The 26,108-nt window shown below is 40.7% G+C and overlaps 4 protein-coding genes across 8 annotated transcripts in view; 3 read left to right on the top strand and 1 right to left on the bottom strand.

Moving 5' to 3' along the window:
- Window positions 1-618: 618 nt before the first annotated feature.
- Window positions 619-8,600, top strand: nt5dc3 (5'-nucleotidase domain containing 3). The gene is made up of 14 exons (XM_079684050.1): window positions 619-1,040; window positions 1,858-2,042; window positions 2,608-2,682; window positions 2,807-2,862; window positions 3,463-3,553; window positions 3,642-3,779; window positions 4,664-4,724; window positions 4,887-4,989; window positions 5,253-5,354; window positions 5,524-5,605; window positions 5,709-5,795; window positions 7,076-7,216; window positions 7,305-7,369; window positions 7,468-8,600. Exons 1-14 carry the CDS (start codon window positions 755-757, stop codon window positions 7,724-7,726), a joined length of 1,731 nt encoding a protein of 576 aa, XP_079540176.1. The 5' UTR covers window positions 619-754; the 3' UTR covers window positions 7,727-8,600.
- Window positions 8,601-9,003: 403 nt separating this feature from the next.
- Window positions 9,004-13,649, top strand: LOC307041811 (parapinopsin-like). Of its 4 annotated transcripts, none has more exons than XM_079685352.1 (5): window positions 9,004-9,401; window positions 10,638-11,213; window positions 11,734-12,062; window positions 12,222-12,467; window positions 12,929-13,649. In XM_079685352.1, the coding sequence occupies exons 2-5, from the start codon at window positions 10,859-10,861 to the stop codon at window positions 13,076-13,078; spliced, it is 1,080 nt and encodes a 359-aa protein (XP_079541478.1). In that variant the 5' UTR covers window positions 9,004-9,401; window positions 10,638-10,858; the 3' UTR covers window positions 13,079-13,649. The 4 variants fall into 4 exon arrangements, with proteins under 4 accessions (XP_079541478.1, XP_079541476.1, XP_079541477.1 ...); XM_079685350.1 differs by having other exon boundaries at window positions 10,534-11,213; XM_079685351.1 differs by having other exon boundaries at window positions 9,004-9,978.
- Window positions 13,650-16,395: 2,746 nt separating this feature from the next.
- LOC307041285 (uncharacterized protein) lies at window positions 16,396-20,189 on the top strand (the record flags this gene model as incomplete). The annotated part of the gene is made up of 2 exons (XM_079684593.1): window positions 16,396-17,943; window positions 18,246-20,189. 2 exons carry the CDS (start codon window positions 16,396-16,398, stop codon window positions 18,453-18,455), a joined length of 1,758 nt encoding a protein of 585 aa, XP_079540719.1. The 3' UTR covers window positions 18,456-20,189.
- LOC307039659 (A-type voltage-gated potassium channel KCND2-like) overlaps window positions 18,212-26,108 on the bottom strand; it is a 34,549-nt gene continuing 26,652 nt past the window's right edge. Inside the window, exons 3-7 of one of the 2 annotated variants that reach the window (XM_079681924.1) lie at window positions 24,610-24,772; window positions 24,067-24,162; window positions 23,087-23,185; window positions 21,878-22,098; window positions 18,212-20,502 (exon numbers count right to left, since the gene is read on the bottom strand). In XM_079681924.1, coding sequence (XP_079538050.1) covers window positions 20,325-20,502; window positions 21,878-22,098; window positions 23,087-23,185; window positions 24,067-24,162; window positions 24,610-24,772 — 757 coding nt within the window. In that variant the 3' untranslated portion in view covers window positions 18,212-20,324. The remainder of the gene's footprint in view (window positions 20,503-21,877; window positions 22,099-23,086; window positions 23,186-24,066; window positions 24,163-24,609; window positions 24,773-26,108) is intronic. The other variant, XM_079681925.1, reaches the window with a different exon arrangement.

Genomic DNA, 26,108 nt, shown 5'->3' with positions numbered 1-26,108 from the left:
GTACAAGGCTACCAAACAAAACAACACTGTGTGACACATTAATACATATATTAATGCAAGTGAAAATAAATGTAGAAATACATTAAAGATGTATAATGTGTGTTCAGTTTTATTCTCAACTTATAGTTTTTTTCTTGTGTTTATTTATTCCTGTATTTATTTCCACATTTATTTATTTCAGTTTTTTTTCGAATATATACTGTATTTTTGTATTCCTGTATTTATTCCTGCATTTATTTGTATATGTATGCCCTCCATACCTGTGTTCTCGTCGTGTGCATAAAGTTACACATTCACTCAAAATCACATCACAGCAAGACTAATAGTTGTGGCGTTTGATGTATTAAAAACATATTGGTGATCCAGAGGTCTATATGCTTTGGTTTTTCATGCAGGAGCTCGAGGTTCAACCATGGGTTCAACACATACAGTCTATGGTTCAACACACAGGTGGGGGAAAATCTTTTGTCTTCTGCTATGCTGATGTTAAATCTGGTGAAATTGTCCTCACCACTTTTTCTGTTCAAATATTGCAGCAGCTCAGTAGGAGGAGACTGGACTCCAGACAGACGCACCGGCTTCTGATTCGCTGGTTGGCTGGTTTTACTGGTACGTAGACAAATGCGGAAGTGACGTAGTGAGCAAAAGTGACCGACATATTCGGTTTTATTTACAGAAGAGCTCGTCCAGTGCATGCGTTTGTCTGCGAGTCCACCGCGACCTCCACCCGATAAGCCCTGCAGAGAGCACAGTCATGGCGCCCTTGTCTTCACCCCTGGCGTCTATCCTGAAGCACAAGGACTTTCTACAGAAGGCGTCTCTCTTCTGTAATGTATTACAGAGTTTACACCATCCGCCATTCACATCTCTCGTATGGAAACGGAATTTCGGTGCAGTAGCGCATGGGGTCGGTAAACTCCTGTCACACCCACCAAGAAGCACAAACTACGCAGCATGTGTGTGCAGCAGCTCTGCAGACGGGCAGGACATGACCGAGAGGCTCAGGTCTGTTTACAATGAGACCAAAAGGCAGACTGGAGGTAGGGACACTATCATACAATGCAATGACAGCTGTAACCCTGTTATAACTCATGTTTCCAGCAGACTAGAACACTAACCAGTTCTACAGCATCACATTTACAGCCTGTAAACAATAAACACATTCTCTACATGTGCACTGCTAACATAAACCCCAGCCATGAATACTTATATTGATCAAAATCGTGGTCACTAAATACTTTGTATATACAAATCTGATATATTAGGTCAAGTAAAAACTACTCATCTCCCACATGTGGCCAAAAAGTCAAACATTTAATGTTTACATCACAACACAGTTAATCTATTTTTGTTTTCCACTTGTATTTTTTTTTTTACTAGAGAATGAACGAACCGTGAAGGCCTGTTCTTTAAAGTTTGAATTATTACATGTAATAGTGTGCTCTCCTGAATTATGCATAGTAAGTTACTGAACACTGAAAGTATACATCGTGCATACCTTCAATCATTAGAAAGTGCTGGTAATATCCCTGTGTATATTCTCATGTGCGCTACATGTATATTCTCATGTGTTTCCTTCTTATGCTGTTGCTGCTATAAAACCTGAATTTCCCTATGGGGTTCAATAAAGATCCATTTTATCTTATCTTTTTTGAATGGGATTAAACTGTAGTTGACAGTCTAATGGGGTGGTGCATGTTGGTGTGTTCTGGCTTTATTCAGACACCTATTCAGAACAATTTATATACCACACAAGATCGATGCACTTCTCTCCCAATATAAGCTTTCCTGTCGTAGCAATATATAAAGTACCCAGATGGAAGAAGGTTGCAGAATAATTTGTTTTTCTCCTCTTAGATTTGATCCCAGCCATTACCACCAATGCAGTCAACCCTGACACCATTTTTGCCAACAATGAGATGAGCCTCCGAGACACAGAGGTCTATGGCTTCGACTATGACTACACCCTGGCGTTTTATTCCAGGAACCTCCACACCCTAATCTTCAACATAGCACGGGATATTCTTATCACTAACCACAGGGTGTGTGTTTGTTAAGTGTGTGAATCTTAAAAGTTAGCTCTTTAAAATGTATTTTTTTCCAGATACAGAAAGAAATATTATTTACAGCTAAAATGTATTTGTAAACTAAATGAACCAAACACAAAACAGGACAATAAAGAATCATGTCTTTTAATGTTTGCCATGAAGAATGTCTCGTATAGTAATAACCCAAGATATCCTGTAGCTAAGAGATTTATAGTAGTGTTAAAAAAGGTACTCTTTATTATTCCCTTGAGGGGTCACTCAGTTTTTCCACAAACATGCACACACATGACACATACACATGCACTATACAGTAGAGAGAGGCTACTGAGAGCTACAGGTTGAAAAGCTTTGGTTAAAATAGGAAAAATACTCGCCCTGCATTTAAACTGCGTGTTTTTTTTTTATCATACAGCAGCAGCTTCTTTACCTACAGTACATATTGAAGGTTGACTTATGTATTAACCTTGTGGTTTATTCCTTTGCTCAATTGTTTTAATATTCAGTTTATCTTGTGCTTTTTCTGTTATTAAAAACATATCTTGATTTCCTTTTATATCAGTATCCAGAGGGTCTGCGAGATTATGAGTATATTCCTAATTTTGCCGTGAGAGGACTTCACTATGATGTGCAGAAGGTGAGAAGATCTTTATTTTTTTTCTCACTCAGAAATTGACAATTTGATATTCTTTACAACCATTGTACCGAAACGTGTTGTTTATTAATGATACATTTTGTTGAACATTAATCCTTTTAAACAGGGACTGCTGATGAAGATAGATGCTTTTCACTACATCCAGTTGGGAACTGTTTACAGGTGACTTTGCATTGTGTTACTCCTCACATCGAGCTATAGAGTGATACACTGTGAAATGTAAAATGAACACAACACTGTGAGTGTAATGTGCTTTTCTCTACAGGCTACAGATTTAGACAGTTAAACACAATTATTTAGCAATTAAGACAGCACAACCTAGGGCTGCTCAATTAATCGTATTTTAATCGCAATTACGATTATGGCTTGCAACGTTTACGAAAACAACGTAATCGAAATAAAACGATAATTTTTTTATTAATATAAAAAAAAAAAAAATTCAAATTACTTCTTTTTTTTTCAGTTGAATTATAGGCTACTTAGAGTTCAGGGTAATCAACTGTTGAAAACATACTGTTTACATTTTTTTTCTCCAATAAATGTATGTTTTCAAAGTAAATGGATAATCGTTTTTAATAATCGTGATATCAATTATTGACCCAAATAATCAAGATTATGATTTTTGCCATAATCGAGCAGCCCTAGCACAACCTACAGCCTTTCTATGGTTTATCATCACGTGTAGTTGTTTGCAGACGCTACAAATGAGAGTATGAATTATATTTTTGTCTAAGGACTTTCTATTTTGTGTTTCTTTATCAGAGGTCTGGATGCAGTTCCTGATGAGGAAGTCATTGCCATGTATGAAGGTTGCCATGTACCTCTAGAGAACATGAGCGACTTCTATGGCAAGGTGATCATTTCCTCTCTTATCTATGAAACGACAGGCGCTAGAGAGATAAAACCAACACAATATAATGCTGTTTATTACTGTCCTGCAGAGCTCCCATGGCCAAACCATGAAGCAGTTCATGGACATTTTCTCCCTGCCTGAGATGACCCTGCTGTCCTGTGTCAACGACTTCTTCATGAGGAACAATATCGACTATGAGCCAGTGCATCTCTACAAAGACGTGAAGGTGAGTTGTCTTGCTATTAATAAACCTTCTTTGATAAACAGTTTGGAAACTCAGCATACAACATTTGCATTACATTGATTCAGTGGCACTCATTTTCCCAGTTATTGTATCTCCCAGGGTTCAATGCATGTAATAAGAAATAAGAAATAAAATCCAGCCACATTTACATAAACGTTTACATGTTTGCAATGTGATGTAATACACGACCAGCCTTTCAATCACATCTTAATTTTAGCTCTGAAAACCGGTGTCTAATTTTAGTCGAGTGAGTCCGCCTCCAGCCATCTGCGTCTGTTCTCTGGTGGCTCTGCCGCTTCAGAATGAGAGGGGCGAGAAATCAGCGCTTTGTTCTGCCTTTGAGGGCAGCTGTCATGCTGGTCCTGTCTATTCTGTGTGACACTGCAGCGTTTTTTGACAGATCGCTGTCATTAAAAGCCCTCACACACACTCTCTCAGTTCCTCGAGTGCCTCTCATATCCTTCCAAGGACAGACTGCTTAATCTAATTTTTCCCTGCCATGCTTGATTTATTATCCAGCATTACCCCTTTTGTTTACTTATTATATTTGCATTCATCCAATCATCTTTGTAAATGATAAACCTCTTTTAAAATTGCCCTTAAATGTACAACTTCACAAAGAAGGGTCTATTTACTCGTTCAGTGATTCAAATACACTTGTGAAGACACGGAGAAACTTTCTCACTGTGTCACCAAAGTAACTCAACTATTGTCTGCTTTTTGCATATTTAATTAGTATTCAGAGGTGCACTTTCTTTTGTGCCTCCAAGTCAACCGTTTATAAACTGAGCAAGTGTTGCTTCTGGAGCTGAATGCTAACATTGGCACATTAAGTCATGACTGGCTTTGCTCTTTCCTCTCCACAGGAAGCCATTAGAGATGTTCACGTCAAAGGCATTATGTACCGCGCAGTGGAGGCAGATATCGGTAATGTTCCTTGATTTGCTTTACTTAGTTTGACCTTTTGAATTGTTGACAAGTCATGTGAAACTAATACGGAAATAATGAGGCTCTGATTTGCAAATAAAAAGCAGTTTTGACTGTCCAAATGATCCACTGCACACTATCTTTGTTTTTCTTAATTCTCAGGGAAATACATTTGCTATGCCGAGCAGAGCCATGCTGTTCTGAAGAAGCTGGCAGAGCATGGAAAAAAGATGTTCCTCATTACCAACAGCCCATTTGACTTTGTGTAAGTGTGAGGAAACAGAGCGCGAGTGCTTGTTGCTGTGATTAATTAAAAATATCTTGTATCGACGTGCTAATATTTAATTAGTGCCATTCAACATATAGATAGGCAACCACACATCAAAGGGCTGCAAGTGTTTGTAATTCCCTGTCAGTGACTTTGATCATCTTGTAAGGTCAAACTTGATTCACAAAATGTTTGATACCGTATTCTCATGACGAGCTTTAAGAAGTTGCTGACAAGATACTTTCTTTAATCTTTCCCAGGGATCGAGGAATGAACTTTATCGTAGGGAAGGACTGGCGGGACCTGTTTGATATTGTCATCGTTCAGGCCGACAAACCGGGTTTCTTTAACGACAGGAGGAAGTAAGCAAGACAAGGCATACTGTGTCCATGCTGTGTTTTAATATTCCACTAGAGGGCTCACTGTGCCAGAAGTTACCAGTACACTTTGTTTCATACTGTAACACAGAAGGTGCATGTTTGTTTGAGAATGAACATTGGCTAATATTCTTCTCTGTGTATTTTTCTCTAGACCTTTCAGACGAGTGACAGACAATGGTGCACTGCTGTGGGACAGGATTCACAAGTTGGAGAAAGGGAAGATCTACAAACAGGTGGTTTTCCATGCATGCTAGTTTAAATGTTTTGTATTAGTAATCCTGGATACAGCTTTTTTTAAATATATGTTTTTTTTTTGTGTGTGTTTGATGCCTGTAGGGAAACCTTTATGAGTTCCTGAGACTCACCGGCTGGGGAGGATCCAAAGTGCTCTACTTTGGTGATCACATCTACAGTGACTTGGCAGTAAGCAGCATGAACACAACAAAGTGCTCATTATAACTAAACAAAAGTTTGTACAATGAAAGATTACCATATCATGAAGAGGGGAACCCCGCTTTGGCCATGCTCCATCTAAGATAAGTGTTTTTCTCTTGAATTTAAAGGCCCGACGCAGAGTTAACAGTCTCAATCTTAACGCTCTGTTAAAGAGCACATAATGAGATACTGAGCGGATGTTAGAAACAGAACAAAGATTCTAAAATAACTGGTTAGGAATGCATTAAACCACAATCACTGTAGCACTGCATTGGGTTTGTTCAAGGTTCAAGGTTATTTATTGTCAAACTAACATAGCTACAGAGTAATTATGTCGTTGAAAATCTTAGGTCACAGGCTTCTCCAACAATGCAACACAATAATACAGATAAGCAGACAATATTAACACAATATTAAAGTATGTTGACAGGCATTTTAATGAGTGTCACTGTCTCCTGACACCTACCAAATCTACAGTAGTGGGCATCCCTGCACCTAATTTACATCGTAACCTAGCAACCTGATGTAAGCAGCCCCTCATCTCGATAAATCACAAAGTAAGATCCATTGTCTTTTTTTATTATAACGACTGAATGTATCTGATCAGCTGTAAATGGTGATAATGAAATACGGAGTTTACATCTTTGTCTTGCTGGTGGCAGGCAGCCGGCTGTCAAACATGTCGCCCTGCTTATTAAGAAAGATGGAACATGGTGTTACACCGCCACAGCTCAACAGATGGACATTGAGGAGATTGTTACTGCAATTGGACACAGAGAAGAAGCAGGAGCTGCTAAGGAGTTACAGAGCATGCAGCTATATTTAAGTACACAGCAGAATCCTGAAACATCTTCTCACTTCACTGAATCAGCAAGGCTTTCTCAGTCGCCCTACTTTACCTACTTGTTACAGTCTTAAATGTTTAAATTGGTGCTGTTAGCAATTTGTACTGGTCACCTATTTATTTGAGCTTTAAGCACAATACTGCAGCCAATTTCAAAAGCAAATCTTTAGTGTGACATTGCAGTTGTGCTGCTGTGTGTATGGCTGGTATAGACAAGGTTAATCTCATAGATGTCCCACCTGTTAATCATCATTGTGATGATGACACATTCAGGCTGCTGTACTGTATGATATGTGTTATTTCTCCAACTACTGTGTGTTGTTTATACCCCTCCTTTACATTTATTATTTCTCATTCCCTAAATGTAAAAAAACGTGTATCAACGAATGGGTAAATTCTTCAATTCTGGTGCTTTGTTTTGCAGGATCTGACTCTGAAACATGGCTGGAGGACGGGCGCCATCATCCCTGAGCTGAGGAAGGAGATTAAGATCATGAACACAGAGGAGTACGTGCACATGATGGCCTGGTTACAGGCGCTGACTGGACTTATTGAACAGATGCAGGTCAGGAGACTTTACAAAACATTTGTCTTTCCCTTTTTGTCTTTATTCCAAGAGTTGTGTGTCTAACATTTTGCACTTACCCAAACAGGTTCACAGGGATCCAGCATCTCAAGCTGTCGTGGAGGAGTGGATCAGCGAGAGAGAAGACATGAGGTATTAAATATAATTACTTTGGCAATCTCGAAAATCTGGGATCTTGCAGACAGATCTTATCTACTATTGACGCTATCAATGTTATTTTTTTATGGCAGAGCACAGACGAAGGACATCTTCAACCCTCAGTTCGGGAGTCTCTTCCGGACGTACCACAACCCCACCTACTTCTCACGCCGACTCTCACGCTTTGCTGACATCTACATGCCCTCCATCAGCTGCTTGCTCAACTATGACTTCCAGCACACCTTCTTCCCTCGCCGCACCCCCCTGCAGCACGAGTCCCCCTTCTGGCCTGAACACAGTCCTACTGGTGTTCCCCGGTCAGCTCCGGGGACTAAAGCAGAGTCCGATTAGAGAGAAAGAGAGGGAGATAGAATTTAAAAATATAGTTAAGGATCATCTCCATTGCTGATCTATTTATAAAAAAAAGAAAATTATTAGGATTTTAGAAGATGCCACACAAGTACAATTGGAAACAATCACGGTAATATTTATTAGACTAGTTAGATATTTCCTCTCAAACTATTCAGGAGGAGCAGCGGATGTGGTTCAGTACATAGTAAACATGTTTTTTAATCGCACAGAATTTGAGACATTGAATGCACTGATATTTTGAGGTTTACGTATATGTGTTACTGTTGCACTGTGTGTTTGTCTTGAGTGTGTTTGAGAGAAAAGGCTGCATTTACACAGTCTAAACAATAAGGGGCAGTCACACATCATGTCTACCAAGGATCTTTGTTACATCATTTCTTCCCTCTCATGTTAACTTTGCTTTTCTGCCCTTTGCATCTGTTATAAGAGACTGACGGTGAAATAGTCATGAATAGCCATTTGCATAACAAACTCTGTTGCCTTACTCTCTTTTTTCCCATTACTACAATGTGTTTATGTTAGTTACAGCCACATGTCATCTATGGTAATCAATATTTTTAAATGTTTTGCATCTGAGTTCATTTCATTTTAAGCTGCCGGCCATGCTGCACATTTAGGTTCAGAGATCTCGGTATATGATTGTCTGAACTTGTTTCTTACACCACAGCTTGTATGTCTCAGGTTGCTGAGAAATGTTCATATTTTCAGGAAGAAATAGATAATTCTTGCTATATTTAGCACAGGAGTTGCTATTTGATCTGTTAACCCTTGTATGGTGTTCAGATCTGTGGGACCCGTTTTCATTATTTAGTTAAAGAAAAATGATATGATAAATTATTTTTTCAAACCCACACTCAATGGCCTTGGCTCATTTTCTGTGAAAAACATATATCAGAATAAATGTTCAATGACCACCCACTGTACAGCCCCCCTACCCATTTATATGTGTGTGTGTGTGTGTGTGTGTGTGTGTGTGTGTGTGTGTGTGTGTGTGTGTGTGTGTGTGTGTGTGTGTGTGTGTGTGTGTGTGTGTGTGTGTGTGTGTGTGTGTGTGTGTGTGTGTGTGTGTGTGTGTGTGCGCGCGCGCTCAATGACCACCCACTGTACACCCCCTGTGTGTGTGTGTGTGTGTGTGTGTGTGTGTGTGTGTGTGTGTGTGTGTGTGTGTGTGTGTGTGTGTGTGTGTGTGTGTGTGTGTGTGTGTGTGTGTGTGTGTGTGTGTGTGTGTGTGTGTGTGTGTGTGTGTGTGTGCCATTCCCGCACAAGGTTGCAACATTGTTGATGAATTCAACCACCGACACCTGTCTGCTCTCACATTCCCGCATTATGTCTTGCGGGAACCAATCTTAATTTTTTCCACACTCTATCCCAGCTGCAAATTTGGGGCGAGACACACTACATAAAGCTTTGCCAGTTTGGGTCCTTACCACAACTGATCAAGATGGCCAAAAGATTCCCTGCTCAGAGGGCCTTGCAAATGACTTTGGAAGCGAGAGAACCAGTTGATGGTGTAGAGCAGGGGTGCCCATTACGTCGATCGACCGGTCGACCGGCATGGCATTGAAAAAATAAAAATAATAATAAATAGGCTAACTTTTTTTAAAAGCCTATCATCCATCCTTACTATGGCATTTTCCACATTATTGACGTACAGGTAAGCCAGTCTGAGTTGTATCGTGCCATACAGGTGCATGCATGAGGGGGCCTCACCTCATCTGAAGCGCAAATGTGGCGCACTATTATGCGTTTATGCGGCGCAATTAGTGTAAGCGCGCCACAGTTTATCCGACGTTTACTCCACTTGCAACCCCCCTATAAAAAACTAGTTGCACTTTAGTTCATTAATGTGATCTAACAAATGTAAAAGGGCAAATATTAACCATATATGCTGTTTATATTGCTTGTAATTGGGATGAAGTAAACATCTGTGTCAGGGTTTGTGTCTAGTTTTGGGGTTATTTTGCTGTTCTGTTCTCCCTGTCTCATGTTTTCCTCCTTGTTTCTTGTCTGGTCCTTCTCCCTGTGTTTTCCTTCCTGTCGTTAGTTTCCCTGATGTGTCTGTCTAATTGTGTTCACCTGTTGCCCTTGTGTTTCTACCTCCCCTGCCTAGCTGTTTCTTGTCCCGTGATTACCCCTCTCTGTATTTAGTCTTGTCTTTCCCTGTGTTCCCCTGTCGGTTCATTGTTTTGTTTTTCTTGTCTCCCTCCATGTCAGTCACAGTCAGCTTTTTGGTATTGTATCTTCCTTGTGTTTCCTTTGTGTTTTATGCCATGTTTTTGCCATCAGCTTTTAAAATAAAGCTCGCTTTTGTTTTCTAGACCAACTTACCTTTTTTTGTAGTCTGCTTTTGGGTCCTACCTTTCCCAAACCGTAACAATCTGTTGATTATTTTAACATAAAATAGTTTGATTGTGTTGAATTGAAGCCCATAAGGCAGCGGGTAACAAAAATATGAACACCACACAAGGGTTGAGGCATCATTGAGTTTCTTGTATTTGACACTTCTGCAGAAGTCAAATGTTTTCACACGTGCTAGGATGAATGCACGAGAAGAATATATTTGATAAATGTCTGGAAAACGTGAATTATGAGTGTAATATAATGAGGTGTATTTTTTTTCACTATTTATTAAAGTAGAAATGAATTAATGATCCGAGCCAAGTGCTTATTTCTTATTCTAAAGCAAATTGATATGGTTTGGTAATTGCTATGTAATTAGCAGGTGTGTATTTATTGAATGTCTAATCCGTTTGTGTACTGTGCTCTTTTTTTCCCTTTTCTATTAGCTGTATAAATATTAAAGGGAAACCGTATTTCATAATTTCATTAAATTAATGTTCAGTACTAATTCATTCCTTAATATCCCTCAACTTTCCAATTACCATTATAGCAGTGGGATTAATCCATTCAAATCGTGTTACGGACCAATTTCCAATATTGCATTTGAGGCTTTCTCCATCAGCCAGGTGCACAATCTGAGACCTTTGACAATAAGCAAAGCCGACTGGTTTATCAGGGATCAGATGTGATAAGATCGACGACGCAGTGTCCGGCGGGTTCACTCTCTGGCCTCATAGTGGTTTACTCGAGGCGGAACTTCATTTAGGCATCATGGAGTACAGCAACAGCACGCCGTCCATCTCCAGCACACATCCTGGCTTCATCTACGCCGAGGGGGTGACTGTTACGTCCACCATCTTCCCTCGGGTGGGCTACAGTATACTGGCTTTCCTCATGTTCATCAACACAGTGCTCTCGGTGTTCAACAACGGTCTGGTGATAACCGTGATGCTGAGGAACCCGTCTCTCCTGCAGCCCATGAACGTGTTAATCTTCAGCCTCGCAGTGTCTGACCTCATGATCGGCCTGTGCGGATCTCTGGTCGTCACCATTACCAACTACCAAGGCCATCTCTTTATCGGACACACAGCCTGCATCTTCCAGGGATTTGCAGTCAATTATTTTGGTAAGTGGAGCCATTTCTTTTGGAGAGAGCAGTTTGTGCAATATGGACTTTTTGTGAGCAATTTAGTTGTTTTTTCTCTGTGCTTTGGGGTCTGTCTTTGAGAAACACAATAAACACAATTTGTAAGGCTAAAATATCAATCTATTTCTTTCACTTTACCTTATCTCAGTATGTTTTGTAGCTACACAAACACATTTATGTTTTGGCTCAGCTTGAAGCTTTTTAAAAATGTCTCTGCTCTTATCAGATGTTGTCAATTAAATGTTTCTTTCTTGAAAAATGTGTTTTTCTGATTTAAAGTTTCAACGCAATTCAAAGCACACGCAGTAGCTTTTCTTTCAGAGCTTTCAACAACATAGCTTTCTAAGTGGATGGAGCTCGCTCAATTTGTTATGGAGATATTGAAGATGCAAGCACAGTTCTCTGAGAGCTTCCATGAGAATTAGTGAACATCTCCAGAAAAAAAGAGTAGTTTGACTTTAAGCTTAGTTTTTTTTTTTAATGAATTGCTCTTTCCTAGGTCTGGTGTCTCTCTGCACTCTGACGCTGCTTGCCTACGAGCGTTACAATGTGGTGTGTAAGCCCAGAGAGGGTCTGAAGATGAGCATGCGGAGAAGCATCCTTGGCTTGCTACTTGTCTGGTTCTTCTGCTTGTTTTGGGCGGTCGCTCCTTTATTGGGCTGGAGCTCCTACGGACCTGAGGGGGTCCAGACGTCCTGCTCTCTGGCATGGGAGGAGCGGTCGTGGAGCAACTACAGCTACCTCATCCTCTACACACTGCTCTGCTTCATTTCGCCTGTCATAATCATCATCTACTGCTACTCCAAAGTGCTGAAATCCATGAACAAGGTGGGCCCAATAATGGCTTCTGTATATTCATTACACTTTAACACCATTAGAAGTAGATTTAAAACTCATACCCACATACTTGTGTTTGCAATTAACCACCTACTTACTAAATGGAGCTGTTAGCCTTTAATGGGAGTCACATTTCCTTTCTACTCGCAGCTTAACAGGAGTGTGGAGCTGCAGGGTGGGCGTTCCAGCAAGAAGGAGAATGACCATGCCATCACTATGGTCCTGGCCATGATCTCTCTTTTTTTTGTGTGCTGGCTGCCCTACACGGTGCTGTCAGTGGTGGTCGTTGTGGATCCGGAGCTTTACATCCCTCCTCTGGTCGCCACCATACCCATGTACTTTGCTAAAACCAGCCCTGTCTATAACCCTATCATCTACTTCCTTACCAACAAGCAGGTAAGCAGCTGTGAAGTTGCAAATCAAATCAACTCAAAGCTCATTTAAAGCGAAATATCACAAAGCAGCTTGTCTCAATCTGCTAAAGGAGATATAAAATGAAAATAAAATAATAAAAGACAAGATAGAATGTAAAATACAAATAACAAACTAAATAATTAAATAAATATTTATATATATAATGAAATGAGACACCAAAATGAGAATAAGAATATAATAAAACAAAAAATACCATAACATGTACCCAACTTAATCTTAAACCGGCTTGAACTATCTGCTTTTTTAAAGGAAATTTTTCAGCACACTCTTAAAAGTTTGGACACCGTCTGCCACCCTCATAAAAACAGGAAGTTGATTCCAAAGAAAGGGAGCTTGCTAGATGGAAAGGCATGCACAGTAACATCGATTTGAATTGCATGTGAAATTAAAGCTCATGCATTTGGTTTCTTTATGTCCAACAGTTCCGCGACGCCGCTCTGGAGGTGTTGTCGTGCGGTCAATTCATACCTCACGCTCACACTGATGTCAGCATCAACATGCAGACCTTGAACAGGAGGAGCCGGCTGACTGCCTTGAGCACCAACTCGCACAGCAGGGTGTTGCCTCTGTGACCTCCTCCAGGAAAAAACAAGAAGTTGCCATGGTTGTCATTGTTTGCCTCTTTAAGGACGCAGACCATCTACACGCCCATGTCTCTCCGAGGGGTCCGACCTGCAGCCCAGTGAGAGCAGATCGGCTCATTGACTGATGGATTGAAGATGGACATAATAAGTGGAAAACCTTATAAAACACAGTAATGCAATCCAATCCTTTCCAACATTTTGATTATAAAAGATTTTAGTTGATTTTGTCTGAAAGTTAGTTTTGTAATTTTATTGAATTGCATTATATTGCAAGGTTTTCCTTTTAGTTATTGTCCATTCCATTTTTCTAGAACAAAGTGTTCAGTAATACGGTTTTATTTCTGTGATTTGTGTAGACCAATAAACGTTAACCTTTTTCATATTGATGTTTCCAGGTGTGTACATATGCATGTGGGGAAACTAGCCAAGGATTAAGGGGGTTTAGCATTTTTAACAAAACTATAGGCAAGTCAAATACAGCCAGATTGTAAAGAGAGACTGTGAGGAAGTGAAACCTTTGACCCCTGTGATGTTGTTTATAAATAAAATGCACTTGACCTTTGTACATGTTTTGTGGAAAAGACACTCCTTTCTGAAGGTCGGGTTACATGTTAGGGAAATTGGTGAAAAGCATTCTGTGTGGCATGAAATATTTATTCATATCTAATAGATTGTGCTGCCCTTTTTGGAAACAAATACTCTGCTAGTTAAACACATACTGCTCGGCAACTCTTCCTTATTAAATCAATGTCGACCATAGCCAGCTCCACCGTGTCATCAACACTGACAGCTTGGACAAATAACGTACAAGGCCTCACGCTCGCCAACACTCACACTTTGCAGGAGTGTGCTGCACAGAACACACTATTAGATTGCTGCAAGGTATACATGCATCATTTCCCTCATAAGCACCTGTGTGAATACAGGATTTACTCAGAACAATTACTAACCCGTTTCAGGAAAGCTGCAAACGCAACATAATATGCTCTCACACTGTGTGGCTGGCCTTAATCCATAGGAGTAGCATAATGAATATAAATCAGTTCTGTAATACCCACTAAATCAAGAACATGGGGCGTTTGGGTGCACCGGTTGTCGAGCCTGCTACACATCTCACTTTGCTCATGTTTTAACAATGGGAAGTCAGTCAGGCTGTGAAATGCTGCTTTCTATGTTTTTCTTGCCTGGCTTACTTTGTGCTATTTCAATTTCGTATTTATATGCTTAATATTGTCATTATTAGTTAAATAGGTGCTATAATTAGTATTTTTATAAATAGAACTCAGAGGGGGGTTTGGGTTCAGAAAAGTAACGACAAATCTGAGTCTCATTCAAAGCCAGGACATTGTGTCTTATATGGTCCACGCATGAGTCCACACTGAGTCACCCGAAACAAGGATTGATATGAATCACTGAATAAAAATAAAGAAAAAGGACACAAATAATGAGTGTTCTGATTGTTGACTTAGTGCTATAATGTTTAGATCTCAGAGGGACAATTATATGATCTACTTTACCTTATTTATTTGTTCTTTATGTTTATTAAAATATGATTAAATGCAGCATCTTTTCACAATAAACCTTGAGTATATAAACTGACGAATCTTATTTTTTACAAAAAGCTGAATTATGTGTCATTTACCTCACGTCCTTTAGACTTGATGGTAAGAATTGATTGCAAACTGCAAAAAATTCGTTTTTCATTCTCATAGTCCTTAGAAGTTTCTTTCATGTTTCCTGGAGCTCATCGTTAGTGACCATCATCTTCTTCGTTACCCCTTCTCCCCCCGATTGCTCAGTTTGGCAGTCCGCCCCCGGTGGAGTGGTGGTTGCTCTAAACGTGTTCCCGAAAATAATTCAAATGTGCCTATGGGAACCTCGAGTGCAGCAGATCTGCTCCTAGCCTTCCCCAAATCTGTACTCCAACGTCATTCATTAAGTTCCTTTGAACTCAAGGCTTGTTTTTTTCCCTCACATAGGCATTATAATCTGTGAGACCTTAAAGAGACTTTCCAAATCATGTCCAATCAGATTAATTCACTGTATGTGTCAATGTGTAATCACTTTTAAAGACAATCAAGAGAAACAGGAAGCACATAAGGGACATTTTAATTGTCATGGCAAAGGTTCTGAGAACTGAAGTCAATGTGATATTCCAGCCTTTTCCTTTTAATAAAATTGTCGAAATATCTAAAATCTCTATGGGGTTTTTATGGAGTATTGTTGAGGTATTGTAGAATGATCTGTTATTTAAAAAGTGCAAACTATTGTTGCAAGAGGCTGCAACTTGATCAAATGTAAAAATGGGTCTGAATACTTTCCAAAAAAAAGTTATTTGCATCACTGCACATACTCAGTGGTGGGTGCCCTATTGTGATTGGTATATATAATTGGGCTGTTGTTAAAAATAGATTGGGTGATTTTGTCCTGCTACTTATTTTGTCCTGTCCCCTCCCACTTGTTTGGCACGTTTGATGTACAATCGTCCCTTTTTATCACAAGTACTCTTTCTATTTTTATATATTGCTCATTATGTGATGTCTTAGCGTATGGCGTCCTAAAAAAAGTCATTTGCTTAGTGCCAGACATTCCATAAGTGGCTTTTTGTTTCATCACAGTTTCTTTTCAAAAAATGTGTTTGTATCTACACAATGTTGACAGACACATGATCAGTTTAATTTGTGGGATGGTCTGGAGGAAAATGTATTTTGTTGATATAATCCCAGATTTGGCCAAGACCATAAGCTTCTACATTCGGAGCAAAGAGCATTTCACACTTTATCTCCAAACAGGATTACACAATGCTATGCTATCATCCAGCAGCATGGCTCCCTTTATTTCCTGAGCCAATTCAGGAACTCCCAAGTCATCCATCTGCTTAATGCAAGGCTTTTAACCCTATTGTGAGGTACTGTAATAAAGGAAATGAACAGCTGTTCACGTCACACATCCTGCATGTATATCCGATGCACCTTAGTGCCATACCATCAGCCTTATTGCATATCTACTGTTGAGACAGTGGTGACGTAAATACTTTTCAATTAACAACCATCCCTTTTTCCATTCCTCTGTGCTGTGGACACACTGCACAGTCTTTAATGAATGTTAACAGTGAGGACTCCCAGGTGACCTGCTGCGGCAGTGGAGTGATAATGAAAAGGGCGGATACTTATCAGAGCTACAGGTTCCCCCATTAATATTATTCACTCAGTGGAGAATCACTTGCCAGCAAGCAAAGCAGGCTCACTGCGGCGTAGAGAGAATGAAGATACAGAACTGAACATGTTGACTCTTTGAACCTGGAGATGAGAGGCGAGCTCACACCTGCATGGGACTCCGGGAACACCACCTTTTGGGAGGAGTACTCTGACATTGTCTTTGTAGTTGCCAACAGCTTGATCCTGTTGATCACCTGTGCCGTGGGGATTGCAGCAAATCTTTTTGTCATACTGGCAGTTTATCAACAAAAATCCCTGCAAAATGTGAACAATGTACTGGTGGTGAACCTCGCAGTCATAGACCTCCTGAGATGTGTGATTGACTGCCCCATTCTCCTAACCATAGTCATCACTGTGAACCACAGAGGACACGTACACCGGTTAATCTGTGATACACAAGTGGCCTCTTTCTCTTTCAGCTGCTGCATCCAACTGTTGACTCTGGCCAGTATCAGCGCAGAGCGGTACCAGGCCATCGCCCGACCCTTCACCACCACTCAGAGGCGAAGACGGATTATGGTTTTGATTCCTTTAATGTGGACCTTGGCTATTCTGGTTGCTGCCTTTTCTCTGATACTCATGAAGGACTCTCCGGTGCATGAAAGATGCACAGGACTATCAATGGAAACATCATCCAGCTATGACACCTTTGGACTTTACACGTTGTTCCCACTGTGGACAGCTTGCATTAGTGTTATCATTGGATTCTACACAAGCATATTTCTCCTTGTGAGAACACACAATCGCAAAATATTTGACAAAGGTTCTTTTCCTCTTTCAAAGAAAGACAAAACAGAAGATGAGCAGAAGAAAGAAGAAACCGCAGCAGAGGAAAATGGAAACGGAAAATCTGAGCAAAACCTGAGCAAAAGTGTTGCTGGGGAGAAACTACCGGCTGAACAAAATGTTTCTAACAAAGATTCTGCGGATGCTATACTGGCCTCGACAAAAGCTCCACAATGTGCATCACTTGGTTCAGAGATTAAAAAGGAATTAAAAAACACATTAGTGATATCTGACTTGGAAACAGAAACACTTCATCCCCCTGCATTGCAGGTTGCAGAGCAGTCTGAGACGAAGCCTTTTAAAGCAGAGAAGCCCAATCCCTGTGGCACAGAATTTGAGGCGAAACTATCAAATGGAGATGCTGCTGCTAGTGTTAAGAGCTCAACCACAAAGCCACAGAAGGTGTCAAGCAATTTCAACACAGAAAAGCAGTCCAAAGAAAGAGTGAACATCGACGAAGAGCCCTCTGAAAGGAAAGAAGCCAGCCCCCATGTTCACTCGTCTGCACAGTTAGAAAATCCCGAACCCACTTCTGTTTTACTGATTGAACCAAAACAAGATAAGAGCAACAATGGAGGGGAAACACTGAATGTTTCTACAGCAGATCAGGGGTCTTCATTGCCCCCCGGCTCAAGTAATGTCCCAGAAGCAGAAGCTACTAAACAAGATGTGGAAGGTGCAGTTTGCATGATGCCTTCCAAAGCAAGTAGAGAGAGAGCAAGCAAAAAGAAGGAGAGCAAAATGGCAAAGCGTGCTGGCTACATCATTGTAACCTTCCTCTTGTTCTGGCTACCACTGATCATCACTATCCTGATTAATTGTGTTGTCCACGGAAACAAAAACCCACAGGTACGTATTTGTTTGGTAAGGGTTGAACTTCTACTGTCTTGTAAAAGGTTTTAGTTTGTAGTGGGTGAAAGAATAGATGTGCTTTATACTAAAATGTGTATTCGGGCCTCTCACAGTTTCCAGGCTCTATTTAAGAATGTCATGATTGTGCACACTATATGTGTTTATATAGATGTATATGCTGCAGTAATATATCCAGACTTTGAATGTAAAGGGGCTGCTTCGGCATACAATATATGATATACACATCTGACACGTATTCAGAGCCCAAGGTTTAAATGCTTTATTCTTTAGATTGATAGAATGACTCCAAGTTGTATCTGTTCTTTAACACTTCATTTCCTGTGATTTTCCAGGTGAAAGCCATTCAGGAAGTGGAGATCCTGTCAGTGTCTGTCACCTGCATCACATCACTGAGTAACCCAATCATATATGCAGCAGTGAACCCTCAGTTCAGGACAGAGTTTTATAGGTTGAAAACAAAATGCGTGTCCAGATTCACTAAGAAGTGATAATATTTCCACTTCTGACTACTTTTCTTTAGACCAAATTCAATATACAGTATGTAACTGAATACTATAATGGTTTCTCTAGTCATTGTTCACATAGTAACAAAGTTAAACCCCAGACGTCAAAGTGTGAATTTTAATTTGGGTATAGGAGGTTTTATTATTTGATATGCCGCTGTGTTATCTTAGATTTTATGCTGCCTGACTTCACAGCGGTTATTTAACACGGCAGAGCGGAGACGCTGCATGCTGGGTCCTACGCAGGTCCTAAGCAGCGGGCTCAGCAGGGGGCCGCAGCGGAGGCCTCTGTCAAACAATCACTGAGGCCCGCCTGTCTGTCTCCAGAGACCCCGCAGCAGAGACCCACAACTGGGACAGTCAGGCCCTCACATGTCCTCCGGCAGCACCTAATTATTATCCCATCCTATTATTATTAGCTCTTTGAGTAATCACGCAAAACATGATGAAATCCACCTAAGTGCACTCTATTAAAAACAAAAGACATGGGTCATTGAATGGGTTTTTCAGTAGAGCTACAGTATTTATTCTATCCACTGCACCAAATGCACAATGTGTGATTATTTATCCCTTTTTCCTCACCCATGACAAGATTTTCATTTCATTAAAAGCAAAGAATTTACATCATAACATACCAGGCTCATTGTGTTTCCTTTCATTAATCTCATTTTTACTGACAAACCTCCGACAAGAAGACATACTTTTAATAAAACAGAACTCTGCAATGACAGCATGCAAATCCTTAATTCAACCAGTTAACAGACAGAAATAGTATGGCAACAACTGTCAACTAAATCTAGAAATAAGAGAAGCCAACTTCAAATGCATTTGATAAATTCTAACTGAGATATTTACAATATGAAAAATGTACAAAATGGTCCTTTAACACAGTGAAATCTACCAAGTCTCGCTGATTATAATGAATATTAGAATTTAAGAGCAACTCAGTGGAATTGATGTCCAACACTCTTTCATATGGTTTAAGTCAACATTAGGGTTAGTATTAGTTAAGTGTTGCGGAGAACATTAACTTATATCCCTACCTTGTGACCTAACTAATACTGTATGTACCCTGTATACTTCGCAATATCAATTGTTAATTAATGACAATGGCTTTCACATAGATCCATATCAGAATGTCAAATATGTAAATGAACACAGATTCTGTCATTTTGACTTGCATTTGCACATTTCACAAACATGTCATGATGCGAAGCATATTTTACTCATCAAGCGATGACACCAACCAGTTAATGAGTCAGTTAATGAATATTCACAACAGTTATCCATTCCAGTGGATGCATGTTTTCTGAATTTACAACAGTGACTATTGGAAAGCAGTTAATTGAGGGATTTCAAAACGATCTATTTAAGTGGGTGGTGAGTGAATGTTTCTTCTGTGTAAGTATTCGGATTTAATATTCACAAAGATGGCCCTTGGTTAATGAATATGTGTGCTTTGTCATCAGAGGCCATGATGAATGACCTTGTAACGTCTGCCTCTCCTCCTTTGAACCAGAAGACAACAATTACAACTACATTACATATTCAAAAATAAAGTTTTCTCAGTATTTTTAGGCAACAACGATAACCACGCAGTCCAAACACTCCCCGTTGCTCTGCTGTGCTTAATGGAGCAAGATCTGCTGGTTCGCTCATATATCCAAGGCAGCCGTCCACATCATTGTAATACCATGCAGAGTTTGACATCAGATGAGATCACTACTTCAAAAAACCCAGATTTCTGCTAATCTTATAATCCCTCTAGATTATGGCAGGTTGATGCTCGGTGGTCCCTCTCCTCAGCATCTGGTGCTTCTTGAGACCAGTTTGCTGATCAGATAAGCATGACATCTACAAGGCAGATACTCGGACAATGTTGCTCTGAGAGTATGTGGAGGTGGTGGTGGAGCCGTGCCCGTCCGATGAGGTCACCACCGGGGCAGATAGGCTGACCATGGAAGGAGTGATGTAAGATTTGTCACATTTCAAGGGCGCAGTCCCATCGAGTTTGGCATTCAGACTGGAGCGGCTGTAAAACAGACACAGGATGGAAGCAGGTGAGAGCTCTGTCCATGTGAATGCATTACATTACACAAAGCCTGCATTACACAGAGTTCTTTATTATTTTACATTTGCAGTATAAAAGCCACGATTCAGAAATACCCGCATGCTTTGTACGGAGTGAATACATAAAGGAGCCTTGTCTCATGTTGCTCATTAACCATATCTATGTTTTCAGGGTAGATTTCTGCTTTTGTCCGAGATTAAAGAGGCGAGAGGAATCGCTATATGAAAGCTCTTTTACATGTGGTCCATCTCGTACCAAAACATGTTAGAATCCTCCAATTAAATGTGTTTTCAGATGCATGATAAATACATCCTCATTTGCTGTTGGTACTGTCGTGTTGCACGTGCAATTAGGATTCACAGAAGAAGATAACCTGTGATGACAGGCAAACCAATGAAAAATCATTCTCAGCTATGTATGTGGTATCTTTCACACCAAGATTAATGGGTGTCATTTCACCCAATTAATTAAATAACAGGGTTTCTCACAGTCACAATGAAAGATTTTACAGCATTTCTATTAAATATTCATCTCTAATAATTCTGCTGTATAATAAAGGTTGTCTGGATTTCATTTACTGCAGTTTACAGCATCAAAATCACCAGCGACACTGAATACAGTGTCCTAGTTGCAATGGATAATCCAAAGAACAAGCTGTTCTACAGTTTTCACAGAAAGAGGGTCTATTTCTTTGTAGTAGTTTCACTGAAAACTGCAATTCCTGTGGATTAGAGAAGCTGTCCCTGGAGGGACATGTTGCTGTTTTTCTATCTATCTTTGAGCAACACAAACCCAATCGCATTCAGTTCCAATGTGCTGGTTTGTAAGCGGATATCTCAAAGGTAGATTTATTTAGACCATGGAGAATAAAACTGTCTGAAGATAGATACCAGTAGAGGTAGCGGTATGTAAAATGAAAAGGCGTTAACATATCTTGTGTGAATTTGCGCTTTAAGACTATCACATGCAATGTAAATGTCCGTACCCAACATGTCAAAAAATCCTTAATTAGCCGTCCAAAGAAATCCATGTATCTCCAAAATAAGATAAAGAACAACCGTGTTTTGATGATTCATAAAAATGCATTTTTTTAATATAATGAATCCACAAAAGATGCCTCAGTTTAGCCATAAAATCCATAAAAACTAAATAAAGAGATGCCTGATTTCCACAGGAAAGCAACAGTATGTTTTCCTTTCTTATATTATCTTATTATCTATATACCTGTATGAATAAATGTGTCAGTGGATCTTCCAGCAAGGAATCAATAAAGTGTATCTTGTCTTATAATATGATGCCGTTTGCATGTGTGTGTGAATCAAACAGAGGATACTACCTGTTGACCATCGGCCTCTCTCTGATCTGGATGGTGCTGAGCTCCTGGTTGTTTGTGCTGGGCAGGCTGAAGCTGTTCTTCTTCCTGTGGCGTCGTGAGCAGCACGAGCTGAGGCCGTGTGGAGACGAGGACAGCGAGGACGCACAGGACCCCGACTTGTTCATCACAGAGATCTCCATGCAGTTGGCCTGAAACGTCTGCTCGTCCACAAACTCGTGGTTCTGCAGAGGAAAATGGCGGAACATTTTGGATTCAATGTTGCTCATGAATCACTCTATTACATCGATGATTGGCTCTCTAATAATGGGTAAAGACTGAACAGAATCCACAGTAAAATGGTTTAATAATTTGAAAATGAGTCATCACGGGAATAGAAATATATTGGCACAGATGTCCGCATTAAGTGCCATCTGTGAAAACATTCACAACTGTTATCCCTGTGACAAATGAGAATGACTTGAAGGTCAGGCTCCAAATGTGTTTCCGGCGCAGCCAGCAGGTGGCAGCGGAGCACCGCAGGATCTGATGCCACGCTCTGAATCACGCCTCCTTTCTTATACCTTCCCTCTGTCAGTCCTGCCATCTATAATGCACGCCATGATGGGCCTAATGTAAACATGTGCGCTGCCATCTGAATGGCAAGAAGCCTTTTTGGAGCTTTTCCCGGACGACAAGCAAGCCTTTCACTATGGAGAGGATCATACAGTGTAATGAGGGAGACTGATTTACTGCCTGTCCATGGCTTTAGAGCTGCAAGTGTGAAAATCATGTCACAGCCAAGCATTATGAGCGCTCTTACATCTGTAAATTATACATTGTGTAAAATGAGGTGTGCTTGTTTGTTTGAGAGCAGCGTAATGTTTCTGGTTGGCTGAGTCATGTTATCTTTAGCATGTTGCTGGCGAGGGGACTCAACATCTCCCTTCCCCATTTAGAGCTATTTTTAACACGTGCTGCATATAATATAGAATGTATAGTTTGTGCATGGATGAAACAGCTCACGTTGTTTCTATTTGCAACACACTGTAGCTGGACCGCACTGCTGCATGATACAGCACAGACAGAGGTGATGCAACATTACATAAAATAAGCTTCTTTTTTTACAGCGAGTTATTTTAAACTGTCTCAAATCTGTTACCAAGATAGTAAGACTGATCGATAAGTGAGTGTGTGTTTTTCCACTGAAAAATAAAAGAAAATAGATTTTACCGTGGTCTTCTCCAGGCAGTGCAGCAGGTGATTATGCTGGGTCTCAAAAGGAGGGCTGGCGGCCTTTGCCACCAGGGCTTTTCCTGCCTCCTTGCAGGCCTTGGAACATACAAAGTGAGAGAAACAACAGTGTAGATGAGCAGGCTCACACTCTGCACAGAAACAGTGTAGATGAGCAGGTTCACACTCTGCACAGAAACAGTGTCGGGCAACAGCTCAGTGATGTAGTGGAGAGTACACAAAGCACTGAGGGTTGAAATGCTGATCTGTAGCACGGCAGCCTGCATAGAGCGAGTGGCTGACTATAACATGTTTCACTGATAGAATTAGTTTTGCCATTACGCTGATTTGGTGAGAAGGACCAGAAATGTCAAATTAGAGCTCATTTCAGTGCAACAGCAGTGGCACACCTAGACACAGATCGGACAGATTGCACCAAACACGTCACAGATTCTGGACCACAACAACACCGCACACGTGGATGAAGCTCTGCACGGCTCTGGGATGGAAGGTATGTTGTGTTAGTTTGCATTACAACCTGGATGCTCTAGAAATAACACACAGAACACACAGCAGATCAGAGACAGAGTTTAGAGGAGATGCAGGAGAGCAGACAGCCTCCCTAGACCCACTGTCCAGTAAGCCTTGAGTTTCCCTCCTTCCCCTCCAAACCCTGTTGGACAGACATGCAGAGCTTGTCATGAGTCAGTGTGACTGTAATGGCCGTGCTCTGCCAGAAGGCAACTGCGCCTGCCTGGCCCTCCTGCTGTATGGATAGAGAGAGTGTCGAGGAAGCATGTCGATGCCGCAGCTGAGAGGTGTGATGTAAGAGACGATCACACTGAAGCGCTGGAATGACAGCAGCATGAGACGCCCCCCCCCCCCCCCCCCTGTGTGTGGTGGCATGGCCCCCCCGAGCAGAGCAGCATGCAAGCATCAGCGAGGCCCCGGTCAGTCAAGCCGCTGTTTGGTCCCGTTACCTCCTCCAGTGAGTTGATCTGCCCGTTTTGTTTGTAGCGCATATAGACATTAGTGCCTCGAATCTTCGCAGCACGGATTCTAGCAAGCCGAGATTTCTGTTTGAACAAACAGACCTCTGTTTTAGCCTCTGACGGTTTCTCTGTCAGGCTAATTGATGCTGTCTCCCTCCGGCAGCCACAGTATTTAGTAGGGAGAGGCCATGCTTAACTCAACCATTAGGAAATTCTGCCATGGCAAACACTTTGAGAAAGAAATGCACATATTGCTATTGAAAAGCTGCTGACACTATACTCCGAAGATCATTTGTTCAGTCATCGTCATTCCCTCTCTTATTTCTTTCTCCTACTGACTCAAGGAAGTTGAGGCCATCCAACACACACATACACAGAAACACAATAACAGATTAATATTCTGGAAGATAGTGTTGGCCCTGTCATTCTGTTACTTGTGGATAAGGCAGGGACAGAGGAAAAAGGCAGATAGAAGCAGAATAAAGACAGATAGGGAGGAAAAGGAAGGAGAGGGAGGGGGAGTGTCAGTACCCTCTGGGCTCGTCGCTTCTCCGCCCGCTGGCTTTGGTGGTAGATCCGGCTGAAGTTTGACACGATGACAGGGACAGGCAGGGCGATGACCAGCACACCACTCAGAGAGCATATGGACCCAAACACCTTGCCCACGATTGTTTTTGGCACCATGTCCCCGTACCTGAAACACAGGAAACAGAACAGTGAGCACACCGGGTGAAAAAAGAAGACAAAATAATATATTCCTTTGAAAGAATCTGCTTTCGAGGTTTGTTTCATCACGTTACGTTGTTGTTTGTTTGATGTTATTTATAAAAGTCTTGAAATAGTCACAGTGACCTTGGAATATTTCAAATACGAAGTCACACATTTGAAGTTGGTGAGGAATAAATAGGACTGCTCTGAAGTCGGTTTTTTCCTGGCCTACTTTCTGCATGCCATCTTGATGTTGCTCTTTTAAAACCCTGTTTCATATATAATTACACACCTGCTGGCACCAACTAATGCTTTCACATCACGACCAAATGCGCTACATATCCCCGGTGACCTCTGTTAGCCAAACAGCTTGTGAAAGATACGGGGAGTAGTATCACATCAAGTAAAAGCAAAAGGGGAAGGGAACAGTGTGATGCAGAGCCCTAGAGAAATGTGTGTGTGGGCCTCAGCCACTGGTGTGTTTTGTTCTCCTTCCCACATCAAAATGGACTTGAATACTAAATGCAGACACAAAGTGAAAACACATTAAAACAGTTCATGTTTGAGATATTGCGAAAAGCATTTCTCTGTGCTGCGACATTGATCTGATCTATGCATTACATTTTAGGACATTTTACACATGTTGAACAGGCTACATTCAGCATGAGCAGATTAATGGTTGTACATATGTCAGGTGGGTCTGAATCCTCCCCATTTAAGAGATTAATGTACTATCCTATAAGCCTGTCTGCGCTCAAGGTAAAGCAAAAATACAACTGTCTGCATGATCTCACTTTCTTTACATTTTCCGACACATCCAAGGCCACTTACTTGAGACTAAGAATCATTTAGCTGTTTTAATTGTTTCAATCAATTCATTAAAAGGATTCTTTGTGATTCAAAATAAACTTGACTTTGAGTTTGCACTCTGGAAATTGCTGCTCGTTCAACACTATTTGTTCAAACACTGTTCAAACCGACGTGACGTTCCGCACTAATATTCATGTTACTGCTTCAACAGATGCTTTCAATTCACTACAAAACCAGACGATACACTGACACGAGACACTGTTAGGGTAAGGGTAATGTGTCCGTGAGTAAACAAGGTTATCTTATTATGGTTGTAACTGAGGATTTGTGGTCTTTAATGATGAAATGACATACCATAGTCAGGGAATTTATACTGCTAAAAGATTCAGATGTATTTCTGTATTTAAAGTGGACCTATCATGCTATATTTGAATAATATAGTGTAGGACCATACCTATATAAGGCATGTTTATACTTTTTATTTTTCAAAATACCAAACAGATCATGCATTT

Source organism: Notothenia rossii (assembly GCF_949606895.1).
Source record: "Notothenia rossii genome assembly, chromosome: 5".
NCBI classification, from domain to species: Eukaryota; Metazoa; Chordata; class Actinopteri; order Perciformes; family Nototheniidae; genus Notothenia; species Notothenia rossii.
The sequence above is the reverse complement of the archived record's forward strand: the minus strand, read 5'-3'. Positions and strand labels throughout refer to the sequence as shown.

Coding starts and splice junctions, on each gene's coding strand:
- nt5dc3 (XM_079684050.1), top strand. CDS start 755: ATGGCGCCCTTGTCTTCACCCCTGGCGTCTATCCTGAAGCACAAGGAC. Junction 2,043..2,607: donor TTCTTATCACTAACCACAGG/GTGTGTGTTTGT, acceptor CTTTTATATCAG/TATCCAGAGGGTCTGCGAGA. Junction 4,725..4,886: donor CGCAGTGGAGGCAGATATCG/GTAATGTTCCTT, acceptor CTTAATTCTCAG/GGAAATACATTTGCTATGCC.
- LOC307041811 (XM_079685352.1), top strand. CDS start 10,859: ATGGAGTACAGCAACAGCACGCCGTCCATCTCCAGCACACATCCTGGC. Junction 11,214..11,733: donor ATTTGCAGTCAATTATTTTG/GTAAGTGGAGCC, acceptor GCTCTTTCCTAG/GTCTGGTGTCTCTCTGCACT. Junction 12,468..12,928: donor ACTTCCTTACCAACAAGCAG/GTAAGCAGCTGT, acceptor TATGTCCAACAG/TTCCGCGACGCCGCTCTGGA.